At 39.7% G+C, this 16,153-nt stretch overlaps 1 protein-coding gene across 1 annotated transcript in view; it reads left to right on the top strand.

Moving 5' to 3' along the window:
- Positions 1 to 16,153, top strand: part of ELP3 (elongator acetyltransferase complex subunit 3) — a 625,666-nt gene that overhangs the window by 92,787 nt on the left and 516,726 nt on the right. The window contains exon 5 of the mRNA XM_053709529.1: positions 5,822 to 5,885. Within this exon, the coding sequence (XP_053565504.1) occupies positions 5,822 to 5,885 (64 nt within the window). The remainder of the gene's footprint in view (positions 1 to 5,821; positions 5,886 to 16,153) is intronic.

The following is a 16,153-nucleotide window of genomic DNA, read 5'->3' as shown; positions in this document are numbered from 1 at the left end:
CGTTGATAGATACTCTAGCAGCGCCTTGGTCCTTCAATCTGGCCTATGTGTTTCCACCGTTTCCTCTCCTTCCTCGTCTGGTGGCCAGAATCAAGCAGGAGAGGGCGTCAGTGATTCTAATAGCGCCTGCGTGGCCACGCAGGACCTGGTATGCAGACCTAGTGGACATGTCATCCGTTCCACCATGGACCCAATGAGGCAGGACCTTCTACTTCAAGGTCCTTTCAAACATCCAAATCTAATTTCTCTACGTCTGACTGCTTGGAGATTGAACGCCTAATTCTATCTAAGCGTGGTTTCTCTGAGTCGGTTATTGATACCCTGATACAGGCCAGAAAGCCTGTCACCAGGAAAATCTACCATAAGATTTGGCGAAAATATCTTTGTTGGTGTGAATCCAAGGGTTACTCATGGAGTAAGATTAGGATTTCCAGGATATTGTCCTTTCTCCAAGAAGGATTGGAGAAAGGATTATCAGCTAGTTCCTTAAAAGGACAGATATCTGCTTTGTCTATTCTTTTACACAAATGTCTGGCAGAGGTACCAGACGTTCAAGCGTTTAGTCAGGCTTTAGTCAGAATCAAGCCTGTTTATAGACCTATGGCTCCGCCATGGAGTCTGAATTTAGTTCTTTCAGTTCTGCAAGGGGTTCCGTTTGAACCTTTACATTCCATAGATATTAAACTTTTATCTTGGAAAGTTTTGTTTTTGGTAGCTATCTCTTCTGCTCGAAGAGTTTCAGAGTTATCTGCTTTGCAGTGTGACTCACCTTATTTGGTTTTCCACGCAGATAAGGTAGTTTTGCATACCAAACCCGGTTTTCTTCCTAAGGTTGTGTCTAATAAAAATATTAATCAGGAAATTGTTGTTCCTTCTCTGTGTCCTAATCCTTCTTCGAAGAAGGAACGTCTGTTACACAATCTTGATGTGGTTCGTGCTTTAAAGTTCTATTTACAAGCAACTAAGGATTTCAGACAACTTCATTGTTTGTCATCTATTCTGGTAAGAGGAGAGGTCCGAAGGCGACTGCTACCTCTCTTTCCTTTTGGCTGAAAAGCATCATCCGTCTGGCCTATGAGACTGCTGGCCAGCAGCCTCCTGAAACAATTACTGCTCATTCTACCAGAACAGTGGCTTCCACATGGGCTTTTAAAAATGAGGCTTCTGTTGAACAGATTTGTAAGGCAGCGACTTGGTCTTCGCTGCATACTTTTTCCAAATTTTACAAATTCGATACTTTTGCTTCTTCGGAGGCTATTTTTGGGAGAAAGGTTTTGCAAGCAGTGGTGCCTTCCGTTTAAGGTACCTGTCTTGTTCCCTCCCTTCATCCGTGTCCTAAAGCTTTGGTATTGGTATCCCACAAGTAAAGGATGAATCCGTGGACTGGATACACCTTACAAGAGAAAACAGAATTTATGCTTACCTGATAAATTACTTTCTCTTGTGGTGTATCCAGTCCACGGCCCGGCCTGGCTATTAAGTCAGGTAGATTTTTTTGTTTAAACTACAGTCACCACTGCACCCTATGGTTTCTCCTTTTTTCTTCCTAACCTCCGGTCGAATGACTGGGGGGTGGAGCTAGAGGGGGAGCTATATGGACAGCTCTGCTGTGTGCTCTCTTTGCCACTTCCTGTTAGGAAGGAGAATATCCCACACGTAAAGGATGAATCCGTGGACTGGATACACCACAAGAGAAAGTAATTTATCACGTAAGCATAAATTCTGTTTTTTATCTAACAAAATAAATTATTTCTTATTAAATAAATTATTCCTATTTAAAGCTAAATACTTACCTGTAAAATAAACCCTAATATAGCTACAATATAAATAATAATTATATTGTAGCTATTTTAGGATTAATATTTATTTTACAGGCAACTTTGTATTTATTTTAACCAGGTACAATAGCTATTAAATAGTTAATAACTATTTAATAGCTACCTAGTTAAAATAATTACAAAATTACCTGTAAAATAAATCCTAACCCAAGTTACAATTAAACCTAACACTACACTATCAATAAATAAATTTAATAAACTATCTACAATTAAACCTAACACTACACTATCAATAAATTAATTACATACAAATACCTACAAATAAATACAATTAAATAAACTAACTAAAGTACAAAAAAATAAAAAAATAATTTACAAACATTATAAAAATATTACAACAATTTTAAGCTAATTACACCTACTCTAAGCCCCCTAATAAAATAACAAATCCCCCCAAAATAAAAAAATGCCCTACCCTATTCTAAAATAAAAATAGAAAAGCTCTTTTACCTTACCAGCCCTTAAAAGGGCCTTTTGCGGGGCATGCCCCAAAGAATTGTGCTCTCTTGCCTGTAAAAAAAACCATACAATACCCCCCCCCCCAACATTACAACCCACCACCCACATACCCCTAATCTAATCCAAATCCTCCTTAAATAAACCTAACACTAAGCCCCTGAAGATCTCCCTACCTTGTCTTCACCACGCCGGGTATCACCGATCTGTCCAGAAGAGGGTCCGAAGTCTTCATCCAATCCGAGCGATGTCTTCATCCAAGCCCAAGTGGGGGCTGAAGAGGTCCATCATCCGGCTGAAGTCTTGATCCAAGCGGGGGCTGAAGAGGTCCATCATCCGGCTGAAGTCTTCTATCAAGCAGCATCTTCAATCTTCTTTCTTCCGGCTCCATCTTCATCTCGCCGACGCGGAACATCCATCCTGGCCGACGAATGATGGTTCCTTTAAGGGACGTCATCCAAGATGGCGTCCCTCGAATTCCGATTGGCTGATAGGATTCTATCAGCCAATCGGAATTAAGGTAGGAAAATTCTGATTGGCTGATGGAATCTGCCAATCAGATTCAAGTTCAATCCGATTGGCTGATCCAATCAGCCAATCAGATTGAGCTTGCATTCTATTGGCTGTTCCGATCAGCCACCTTGGATGACGTCCCTTAAAGGAACCGTCATTTGTCAGGAAGTCGTCGGCCAGGATGGATGTTCCACATCGGCGAGATGAATATGGAGCCGGAAGAAAGAAGATTGAAGATGGTGCTTGATAGAAGACTTCAGCCGGATGATGGACCTCTTCAGCCCCCGCTTGGATCAAGACTTCAGCCGGATGATGGACCTCTTCAGCTCCCGCTTGGGCTTGGATGAAGACATCGCCCGGATTGGATGAAGACTTCGGACCCTCTTCTGGATGGATCGGTGATACCCGGCGTGGTGAAGAAAAGGTAGGGAGATCTTCAGGGGCTTAGTGTTTGGTTTATTTAAGGGGGGTTTGGGTTAGATTAGGGGCATGTGGGTGGTGGGTTGTAATGTTGGGGGGGGGGGTATTGTATGTTTTTTTTTTACAAGCAAAAGAGCAGAATTCTTTGGGGCATGCCCCGCAAAAGACCCTTTTAAGGGCTGGTAAGGTAAAAGAGCTTTTCAATTTTTATTTTAGAATAGGGTAGGGCATTTTTTTTTATTTTGGGGGGGCTTTGTTATTTTATTAGGGGGCTTAGAGTAGGTGTAATTAGCTTAAAATTGTTGTAATATTTTTATTATGTTTGTAAATTATTTTTTTATTTTTTGTAACTTAGTTCTTTTTTTTTTTTGTACTTTAGTTAGTTTATTTAATTGTATTTATTTGTAGGTATTTGTATGTAATTAATTTATTGATAGTGTAGTGTTAGGTTTAATTGTAGATAATTGTAGGTAGTTTATTACATTTATTTATTGATAGTGTAGTGTTAGGTTTAATTGTAACTTGGGTTAGGATTTATTTTACAGGTAATTGGGTAATTATTTTAACTAGGTAGCTATTAAATAGTTATTAACTATTTAATAGCTATTGTACCTGGTTAAAATAAATACAAAGTTGCCTGTAAAATAAATATTAATCCTAAAATAGCTACAATATAATGATTATTTATATTGTAGCTATATTAGGGTTTATTTTAGTATTTAGCTTTAAATAGGAATAATTTATTTAATAAGAAATAATTTATTTCGTTAGATAAAAATTATATTTAACTTAGAGGGGTGTTAGGGTTAGGATTAGACTTAGCTTTAGGGGTAAATACATTTATTAGAGTAGCGGCGAGGTCCGGTCGGCAGATTAGGGGTTAATACTTGAAGTTAGGTGTCGGTGATGTTAGGGAGGGCAGATTAGGGGTTAATACTATTTATTATAGGGTTTTTGAGGCGGGAGTGAGGCGGATTAGGGGTTAATAACTTTATTATAGTAGTGAGAGGTCCGGTCGGCAGATTAGGGGTTAATAATTGTAGGTAGGTGGCGGCGACGTTGGGGGAGGCAGATTAGGGGTTAATAAATATAATATAGGGGTTGGCGGTGTTAGGGGCAGCAGATTAGGGGTACATAGGGATAATGTAGGTTGCGGCGGTGTGCGGTCGGAAGATTAGGGGTTACAAATTTTTATTAGAGTGGCGGCGATGAGGGGGGCCTCGGTTTAGGGTTACATAGGTAGTTTATGGGTGTTAGTGTACTTTAGAGCACAGTATTTAAAAGCTTTATGAACCAGCGTTAGCCCAGAAAGCTCTTAACTCCTGGCTTTTCTCTGTGGCCGGAGTCTTGTCGTTAGATTTCTAACGCTCACTTTAGCCAAGACTCTAAATACCGGCGTTAGAAAGATCCCATTGAAAAGATAGGATACGCAAATGGCGTAGGGGGATCTGCGGTATGGAAAAGACGCGGCTGCAAAGTGAGCGTTAGACCTTTACCTACACGACTCTAGATACCAGCGGTAGCCCAAAACCAGCGTTAGGAGCCCCTAACGCTGGTTTTGACGGCTAACGCAGAACTCTAAATCTAGGCGTTAGAGAGCCTAAGATGCTTGTATCATCTGGTAATTACTCAATGTGTTAATTGCTGACATGAAACAAGCCCCACTGGTGCGCTTAGCAGCTGGTACACTGAGAATATCTAGCTATGCTTCACATGCACATGCAGAAAAAAATGTGAGCACTAAAACAGTGATACATTTTTGCTAATTTATGCTTATTGTAAATATGTTTCTGTAAAACAATGTCATTCATCTATGTGTATTTTGATTTTGACCGGAATGTCCTTTTAAAATATTTATATTATTTTTGTAGGTATTGTTAAATTATACAAAAGAGAGAAAGTATGGGGGGCTTACAGCACTTTTCCCTACTAATAAAACATAGCCTTTATTTATGTTTATAAATTAAAATCATTAACAGAAGGTAATATCGCATCTAATCACCCTGCTCAAATACCACTCTCCAACTGGGTAAGGTTACATAGTACTGAGAAAAGCAGAGTGAACAGAAAAAGTAAAAAATTAAAAAAAAATCATCACACAAATCCCAGAGAGTCCTGGCCGATATACTGGAACCTCTGCATCAAGTGGGATTAGTGGAGAGGGAAGTTAGAAAAGAGAGTGCAGCAAACAAGTTCCGGCCATACACAGCCTTTTTCAATTCTAAACTCTCCGGGATTAGTGTGATGCTTTTTCTTTTTTTTTTTTTTAACTTTTCTGTTTATTTCTTATTCACTCTGCTTTTCTCAGTACTATATAACCTTACCCGGTGGGAGGGGGTATGTGAGCAGGGTGATTAGATGTGATATAACCTTCTGTTAATGATTTTAATTTATAAATAAACGCTATGTTTTATTAGTAGGGAATAGTGCTGTAAGCCCCCATACATTTCTCTCTTTTGTATAATTTAATTGTTATTTTGGAGGATTAGCACCTTTTTTATCTCATAGAAATATTTGTATTTGATAAGTTTATCCACACTCTTTTAGATTGTAGTACCAGTCAGCTCTTATTTGTTAATTATAAATTTTTGTAGGTACTGTCCTGGTGGTCCTGATTCAGATTTTGAATATTCAACACAGTCCTACACCGGATATGAGGTATTTTTTTTTTTTTTTTTATTATTTTGAAAAGAGTTAACACTACATTACAGTTCCTATTATATAGGTAGGCTAAGGTGATACCTTTTTTGAGTACCACATAGTATCCTAAAAACAAAGCAAAATCATAAACTAAAACCAACAGACTTGAGAGGTACAATGTTGTTAATGTTACATATCCTTTCCTAGCTGTAAAAAACTGTCAAAATGCTTTCAGATAAGAGGCGGCCTTCAAGAAATTAGCATATGAGCTTACCTAGGTTTAGCTTTCAACAAAGAATACCAAGAAAACAAAAAAAAATATTATAAAAGTACATTGAAAAGTTTGCCCTATATCATAAAACTTTTTAATTTTGACTAGAGGGTCCCTTTAATATCTCTAATTTAGGGATTCATCCATAGGAATTGTGGGTATACCCTTTCTTCTTTTTTGTGTAAGCTTATAAGCAGTTTGGATAAACATACTAGATCAAGGAAAATTATTGTACTGTTTCTTTAAAGCCCCTTTGAATAAAAAAGTACCATGGGCACAAGAGAGTGTTCAGGGGCTAATGCAACTTCCGCTTTTCAATTTTTTTTTATTTTTTTTTAAATAAATATATTTCAGTTATACTTTGTATAATACTGAGAAGCCATTGAATAGTTTATATAATTATACATTTCGAAGGATCCAAAAAGTTAGTAATTAGCGCTAGAACTTTAGTAGCCATGTCTTCCTGCCAAGTCGCTTTTGTCTTATGTAAAGAAGTGCGGATGCGAGGGATACTGGGTTTGTTATCAAAATTCAAGGGTTAATTTATTAGTGCTTAAATTTGCTCACCCTCAAATTTTAGAGTTGTGGGCAATAAGTATTCATAGGTATGTAGTGAAAATGCAAGAAGAAATGCAAAAGGTAAGAAAGGGGCGCTAAAAAGCAATCTGGATATTTGCAAAAAGATGAATCCTTACTAATGTGTATAAAATTTACTATGTGTGATGATCCTAAAATGATTTGGCCTTTGGATGATGAACAATTCTTAATTGAACAATTATTAATTGGGAAAAAGTAAATAATTAAGTGAAAGGTGTTGGGATGTGAATATAAGAAATAAGTGAATGTTTATAAAAAATAATAATAAGGTGTTGTGGACATAAAAAAGGTTCCTAACATAGGTTCTTAATCATTTTATGACTGAGTGCTAAAACATATATTATGTGCTAAAACTTATATAGTCTCCTAAGTGTTGTAAATAAAAAGATAACCACAAAGAGTTAATAAGGAAATGAGTGAGGATAAAGTGATCAGCCTAAGAGGTAGTTAACTATGGCAATCTTACAAGTCTGTCTTTAACCCCTTAGTGACCAGACCACTTTTCAATTTGTTGACCATCTGGGACCAAGGCTATTTTTGCATTTCTGCTATGTTTGTGTTTAACTGTAATTTTCCTCTTACTCATTTACTGTACCCACACATATTATATACTGTTTTTCTCGCCATTAAATGGACTTTCTAAAGATATGATTATTTTCATCATATCTTATAATTTACTATAAAAGAAAATATAAAATATGAGGAAAAAATGAAAAAAAATGCACTTTTTCTAACTTTGAGCCCCAAAATCTCTTACACATCTACAACCACCATAAAATACCAATGCTAAACAGTTTCTAAATTTTGTCCTGAGTTTATAAATACCCAATGTTTACATCTTCTTTGCTTTTTTTGCAAGTTATAGGGCAATAAGTACAAGTAGCACTTTGCTATTTCAAAACCATGTTTTCTCCAACATTGGTGTGTCCGGTCCACGGCGTCATCCATTACTTGTGGGATATTCTCCTCCCCCACAGGGAAAGGCAAGGAGAGCACACAGCAAGAGCTGTCCATATAGTCCCTCCCAGGCTCCGCCCCCCCAGTCATTCTCCTTGCCGCTCTGAACAAGTAGCATCTCCTCAGGGATGGTGAGGAGTTTGTGGTGTTTAGTTGTAGTTTTTTATTCTTCTATAAAGAGTTTGTTATTTTAAAATAGTGCTGGTATGTACTATTTACTCTGAAACAGAAAGAGATGAAGAGTTCTGTTTAAAAGAGGATTATGATTTTAGCAGACAGTAACTAAAATCAGTTGCTGTTCCCACACAGGACTGTTGAGATGAGAGAACTTCAGTTGGGGGGAACAGTTTGCAGACTTTTCTGCTCAAGGTATGACTAGCCATTTTTCTAACAAGACTGTGTAATGCTGGAAGGCTGTCATTTTCCCTCATGGGGATTGGTAAGCCATTTTCTTAGTCTCAAACAGAATAAAGGGCTTATTATGGGCTATACACTGGTAGACACTCTTAAGGGCTAAATTGATTGCTTTATTTAAGTATTATATGCAGTTTGAAGTTGAATTTCACACTTTTATAACATTGGGGAACGTTTTTTTAGCACCAGGCACTTGTTAAGACACCTTCCCAGTCAGGAAGGGCCTTTCTCTGTAGTAGGCAGAGCCTCATTTTCACGCCATTACTGTGCAGTTACTTTTGAGTACAGTACATGCAGCTGCATGTGTGTGGGTCTGGAATCCACTAAAAACGTTCCTAGAAGGCTTCATTTGATATCATATACCCCCCTGGGATTGGTGAAGTCGCAGCAAAGGCTGTAGCTGGGACTGTAAGGGGGTTAAAATTAAAAATGGCTCCGGTTTCCACATTTTAAGGGTTAACAGCTTGAAAATTGGGGTGCAATACTTTGAATGCATTAAGACACTGTGGTGAAAATTTGGTAAAGATTGGATAATTCCTTCATAGTTTTTCACATATTCAGTAATAAAGTGTGCCCTGTTTAACATTTAAAGAGACAGTAACGGTTTTGTTTTAAAACGTTTTTTGTGCTTTATTAACCAGTTTAAGCCTGTTTAACATGTCTGTACCTTCAGATAGATCATGTTCTGTATGTATGGTAGCCAATGTGGTTCCCCCTTCAAATATGTGTGATAATTGTGCCATAGCGTCCAAACAAAGTAAGGACAGTACTGTCACAAATTGTAAAATTGCCCAGGATGATTCCTCAGATGAAGGAAGTAGACATAGTTCTACATCATCTCCTTCTGTGTCTATACCAGTTATGCCCGCGCAGGCGACCCCTAGTACTTCTAGCGCGCCAATGCTTGTTACTATGCAGCAATTGACGGCAGTAATGGATAACTCCATAGCTAATATTTTATCCAAAATGCCAGCATTTCAGAGAAAGAGCAATCGCGCTGTTTTAAACACTGTAGAGCAGGAGGGCGCTGATGATAATTTTTCTGTCATACCCTCACACCAATCTGAAGTGGCAGTGAGTGAGGGTTTGTCAGATGGGGAAATTTCTGATACAGGTAGAATTTCTCAGCAGGCAGAACCTGATGTTGTGACATTTAAATCAAAATTAGAGCATCTCCGCGCATTACTTAAGGAGGTGCTATCTACTCTGGATGATTGTGACAATCTGGTCAACCCAGAAAAATTGTGCAAGATGGACAAGTTCCTTGAGGTCCCGGTGCACCCTGATGCTTTTCCGATACCTAAACGGGTGGCGGACATAGTGAATAAGGAGTGGGAGAAGCCAGGCATACCTTTTGTCCCTCCTCCTATATTTAAGAAATTGTTCCCTATGGTCGACCCCAGGAAGGACACATGGCAAACAGTCCCTAAGGTCGAGGGGGTGGTTTCTACTTTAGCCAAGCGCACGACCATTCCTATTGAGGACAATTGTGCTTTCAAAGATCCTATGGATAAAAAATTGGAGGGTTTGCTTAAAAAGATTTTTGTACAGCAAGGTTACCTCCTTTAACCTATTTCGTGCATTATTCCTGTCACTACAGCTGCGTGGTTCTGGTTCGAGGAACTGGAAAAGTCGCTCAGTAGGGAGACTCCGTATGAGGAAGTCATGGACAGAATTCACGCACTTAAGTTAGCTAATTCCTTTATTTTAGACACCGCTTTGCAGTTAGCGAGGTTAGCGGCAAAAAATTCAGGGTTTACAATTGGGGCGCGTAGAGCGCTCTGGCTAAAGTCTTGGTCGGCGGATGTATCTTCCAAGACAAAATTGCTTAATACCCCTTTCAAAGGTAAGACCCTTTTTGGGCCAGAATTGAAAGAGATTATTTCAGACATCACTGAGGGAAAGGGCCATGCCCTCCCACAAGATAAACCTTTCAAGGCTAAGAATAAGTCCAATTTTCGTTCCATTCGCAATTTCAGGAACGGACTGGCTTCCAACTCGGCAGCCTCTAGACAAGAGGGTAACGCTTCCCAGACTAAACCAGCTTGGAAATCAATGCAAGGCTGGAACAAGGGTAAACAGGCCAAGAAGCCTACTGCTGCTACCAAAACAGCATGAAGGGGTAGCCCCCGATCCGGGACCGGATCTAGTAGGGGGCAGACTCTCTCTCTTTGCTCAGGCTTAGGCAAGAGATGTTCAGGATCCCTGAACACTAGAAATAGTCTCTCAGGGTTTTCTTCTGGAGTTCAAGGAACTACCCTCAAGGGGAAGGTTCCACATGTCTAACTTATCTTCAAACCAAATAAAGAGACAGGCATTCTTACATTGTGTAGAAGACCTGTTAAAGATGGGAGTGATACACCCAGTTCCAACTGTGGAACAAGGTCGGGGGTTTTACTCAAATCTGTTTGTAGTTCCCAAAAAAGAGGGAATTTTCAGACCAATTCTGGATTTAAAAATTCTAAACAAATTTCTCAGAGTTCCATCGTTCAAATGGAAACCATTCGAACAATTTTATCTACAATCCAGGAGGGTCAATTTATGACTACCGTGGATTTAAAGGATGCGTATCTACATATTCCTATCCACAAAGATCATCCAAGGATTTTCACAAAGGTGCTAGGGTCCCTTCTAGAGGTTCTAAGACCAAGGGGTATTGCAGTGGCACCTTATCTGGACGACATTCTAATCCAAACGTCGTCTCTTTCCAAAGCAAAGGCTCATACAGACATTGTTCTAGCCTTTCTCATATCTCACGGGTGGAAGGTGAACGTAGAAAAGAGTTCCCTGTCTCCGTCGACAAGAGTTCCCTTCTTGGGAACGATAATAGATTCTTTAAAAATGAAGATCTTCCTGACAAAAGTCAGAAAGTCAAAGCTTCTAAAGCTTGTCAAGTTCTGCAGTTGTCTCCAAAGATTCAAGTAGACCAGATGACCAGAGACTCACTCTGTTGGTGGTTGTCACAGGATCACCTGTCTCAGGGAATGAGTTTCCGCAGACCAGAGTGGGTCATTGTCACGACCGACGCCAGTCTATTAGGCTGGGGCGCGGTCTGGGATTCCCTGAAAGCTCAGAGTCTATGGTCTCGGGAAGAGTCTCTTCTCCCGATAAACATCCTGGAACTGAGAGCGATATTCAATGCTCTCCGGGCTTGGCCTCAACTAGCGAAGGCCGGATTCATAAGATTCCAGTCAGACAACATGACGACTGTAGCTTACATCAACCATCAGGGAGGAACAAAGAGTTCCTTGGCGATGAGAGAGGTATCCAAGATCATCAAATGGGCGGAGGATCACTCCTGCCATCTATCTGCAATTCACATCCCAGGAGTAGACAACTGGGAGGCGGATTATCTGAGTCGTCAGACTTTCCATCCGGGGGAGTGGGAACTCCACCCGGAGGTTTTTGCCAAGTTGACTCAATTATGGGACATTCCAGACATGGATCTGATGGCGTCTCGTCAGAACTTCAAGGTTCCTTGCTACGGGTCCAGATCCAGGGATCCCAAGGCGACTCTAGTGGATGCATTAGTGACGCCTTGGTCGTTCAACCTAGCTTATGCATTTCCACCGTTCCCTCTCCTTCCCAGGCTTGTAGCCAGGATCAAACAGGAGAAGGCCTCAGTGATTCTGATAGCTCCTGCGTGGCCACGCAGGACTTGGTATGCAGACCTGGTGAATATGTCATCGGCTCCACCATGGAAGCTACCTTTGAGACAGGATCTTCTAGTGCAAGGTCCATTCGAACATCCAAATCTAGTTTCTCTCCAGCTGACTGCTTGGAAATTGAACGCTTGATTTTATCCAAGCGCGGGTTTTCAGATTCAGTGATAGATACTCTGGTCCAAGCCAGAAAACCTGTGACTAGAAGGATTTACCATAAAATATGGAAAGGATATATCTGTTGGTGTGAATCCAAGGGATTCTCATGGATTAATATTCCCAGGATCCTCTCCTTTCTAACAAGAAGGTTTGGATAAGGGATTGTCAGCGAGTTCTCTAAAAGGACAGAGATCTGCTTTATCTGTCTTGTTACACAGACGACTGGCAGCTGTGCCAGATGTACAAGCTTTTGTACAGGCTTTGGTCAGAATCAAACCTGTTTACAGACCTTTGACTCCTCCCTGGAGTCTAAATTTAGTTTTTTCAGTTCTTCAAGGGGTTCCATTTGAACCCTTACATTCCATAGATATCAAGTTACTATCTTGGAAAGTTCTGTTTTTGGTTGCTATTTCTTCTGCTAGAAGAGTTTCTGAACTATCTGCTTTGCAGTGTGATCCACCCTATCTGGTGTTCCATTCAGATAAGGTTGTTTTGTGTACCAAGCCTGGTTTTCTTCCAAAAGTTGTTTCCAACAAGAATATTAACCAGGAAATAGTTGTCCCTTCTTTGTGTCCGAATCCAGTTTCAAAGAAGGAACATTTGTTACACCATTTAGATGTAGTCCGTGCTTTAAAGTTCTATTTAGAAGCAACAAAGGATTTCAGACAAAACGTCTTTTTTGTTTGTCGTTTATTCTGGTAAGAGGAGAGGACAAAAAGCTACTGCTACCTCTCTTTCTTTCTGGCTGAAAAGCATTATCCGATTGGCTTATGAGACTGCCGGACGGCAGCCTCCTGAACGAATCACAGCTCACTCTACTAGGGCTGTGGCTTCCACATGGGCCTTCAAGAACGAGGCTTCTGTTGATCAGATATGTGAGGCAGCAACTTGGTCTTCTCTGCACTCTTTTGCCAAATTCTACAAATTTGATACTTTTTGCTTCTTCGGAGGCTATTTTTGGGAGAAAGGTTTTGCAAGCCGTGGTGCCTTCTGTTTAGGTAACATGATTTGCTCCCTCCCTTCATCCGTGTCCTAAAGCTTTGGTATTGGTTCCCACATGTAATGGATGACGCCGTGGACCGGACACACCAATGTTGGAGAAAACAGAATTTATGCTTACCTGATAAATTACTTTCTCCAACGGTGTGTCCGGTCCACGGCCCGCCCTGGTTTTTTAATCAGGTTTGAAAAATTTCTCTCTCTATACACTACAGTCACCACGGCACCCTATAGTTTCTCCTTTTTTTCTCCTAACCGTCGGTCGAATGACTGGGGGGGCGGAGCCTGGGAGGGACTATATGGACAGCTCTTGCTGTGTGCTCTCCTTGCCTTTCCCTGTGGGGGAGGAGAATATCCCACAAGTAATGGATGACGCCGTGGACCGGACACACCGTTGGAGAAAGTAATTTATCAGGTAAGCATAAATTCTGTTTTTTCAAAATTGGCGATAGTTACATTGTAACACCAATATCTGTCAGGAATCCCTGAATAACCCTTCAAATGTATATATTTTTTAAAAGAAGACAACCTAAGGTATTAAACTTGGGGTATTTTGACTTTTTTCATGCAACCATTTTACCACCAATCTATGCCAAAGTTTGGGGGGGAAAATTTTTTTTTTTGATTTTTTGACAAAATAGTAATATAAGAATACATTTACTGATAATATTAAGGGTTACTGCCAAATAACACCCTAATATTTCTTCAGCAGCATCTCCTGGGTACAGTGATACCACCCATGTATAGGTGTGTCGGGTTCTCTGGGGGCTAAAAAGCCTTAATTTTAGGAAGCGCATTCCAGTTTTTCAACTTGGAATTTTCACATCGGTCATCATGCACCCATGTCCTATTTGGGACATTTCTGAAGCTGATCAATGGAATGTGCCCCCATCAAACCATATATTTTTGAAAAGTAGACACCCTAGGGTATTTCAAATGCTGGTATTTTAACACTTTCCATGCACTAATTCAACCACTAGTCTTTGTCAAACTTTTGGGTAGTCATTTTTTTGTGTTATTTTTCACACACATTGTACTTTAGGCATGGATTCTCAGTTCCTGTTATGCGTTACTGCCAAAAAACACCTCAATATGTGTTCAACAACATCTCCTGAGTACAGTGATACCACCCATGTATAGGTGTGTTGGGTTCTCTGGGGGCTAGAAGGCCTTATTTTTAGGAAGCGCATTCCAGTTTTTCAACTTGGAATTTTCACATCGGTCATCATGCACCCATGTCCTATTTGGGACATTTCTGAAGCCGGCCAATGAAATTTACCCCCATAAAACCATATATTTTTGAGAAGTAGACCCCCTTGGGTATTTGAAATGCTGGTATTTTCACACTTTGCATGAACTTATTTAACCACCAGTCTTTGTCAAACTTTTGGGTAGTCATTTTTTTGTGTTATTTTTCACACACATTGTACTTTAGGCATGGATCCTCAGTTCCTGTTATATGTTCCTGCCAAAAAACACCTCAATATGTGTTCAACAACATCTCCTGAGTACAGTGATACCACCCATGTATAGGTGTGTCGGGTTCTCTGGGGGCTAGAAGGCCTTACTTATTTTTAGGAAGCGCATTCCATTTTTTACACTTTCCATTTTCTCATCCCATGCACCCATGTTCTATTTAAGACATTTCTGAAGCCGGCCAATGTAATTTACCCCCATCAAACCATATATTTTTGAAAAGTAGACATCCTAGGGTATTTCAAATGCAGATATTTTAACACTTTCCATACACTAATTCAACCACTAGTCTTTGTCAAACATTTGGGTATTCATTTTTTTGTGTTATTTTTCACATACATTGTACTTTAGACATGGATTCACAGCTCATGTTATGTGTTACTACCAAAGAAGACACCAATATGTGGTCACCAACATCTCCTGAGTTCAGTGATACCACCTATGCATAGGTTTGGTGGCTTGTTTGGGCGGTGCAATGCCAAATGTCTGACATGTGTTTGTGATTTTTTTTCACATTTAACATATTTTCTTTGCCTATCGTCTTTTTTGGGGGTCTTTTAACATACCCCAATTTATTTGTTTTCCATAAATGTGATTATATTTAAAAAGTTGACACCCCAAGGTATTATACATGGAGTGGTTTGATGACTTTGATGCAACCGTTTTAGCCCAAAAAATTGGAGAAAGTATATGGTGGTAATTTTTCAATTTTCATTGTTACAGACACATTGCTTTTTTACTATGATTTAGGAGAGACTGTTGTAAGTTATTGCAAAAGAATACTTCAGGTTGTTTTCTGCAAGGCACCCTGAGTACACCTATGCCCCCCATGCATAGGTTTGCCAGGATTTTGGGAAGGTTATGTTACATGATTTTAGTTATTAAAAATGAGAGTATTTCTTCTGATAGGCCTATCTTTAGTTTGGGGCCTATCGCATACCCCACTTTTATTTATTGCATTCAAAGTGTATATTTTTTAAATGTTGACACCCCAAGGTATTGTATATGGTGTGCTTTGATGCCTTTGAAGCAACCGTTTTAGCCCAAAAAATTGGAGAAAGTGTATGGTGGTAATTTTTCAATTTTCATTTTTACAGACACATTGCTTTTTGACTATGATTTAGGAGAGATTGTTGTAAGTTATTGCAAAAGAATACTTCAGGTTGTTTTCTGCAAGGCACCCTGAGTACACCTATGCCCCCCATGCATAGGTTTGCCAGGATTTTGGGAAGGTTATGTTACAATTTTATGACTTGTGATTTTAGTTATTAAAAATGAGAGTATTTCTTCTGATAGGCCTATCTTTAGTTTGGGGCCTATCGCATACCCCACTTTTATTTATTGCATTCAAAGTGTATATTTCTCTTGTTAAGTGTATCCAGTCCACGGATCATCCATTACTTGTGGGATATTCTCCTTCCCAACAGGAAGTTGCAAGAGGATCACCCACAGCAGAGCTGCTATATAGCTCCTCCCCTCACTGCCATATCCAGTCATTCTCTTGCAACTCTCAACAAAGATGGACGTAGTAAGAGGAGAGTGGTGTATTATAGTTAGTTTTTTAACTTCAATCAAAAGTTTGTTATTTTTAAATGGTACCAGTGTACTGTTTCATCTCAGGCAGCATTAGAAGAAGAATCTGCCTGTGATTTCTATGATCTTAGCAGAAGTAACTAAGATCCACTGCCGTTCTCACATATTCTGAGGAGTGAGGTAATGGCGTGCAGGTTTTCCTGCAATAAGGTATGTGC

This window comes from Bombina bombina, chromosome 4, assembly GCF_027579735.1.
Source record: "Bombina bombina isolate aBomBom1 chromosome 4, aBomBom1.pri, whole genome shotgun sequence".
Taxonomy (NCBI): Eukaryota; Metazoa; Chordata; class Amphibia; order Anura; family Bombinatoridae; genus Bombina; species Bombina bombina.
Note: the sequence above shows the minus strand (reverse complement) of the source record. Positions and strands in the feature narration are given on the sequence as shown.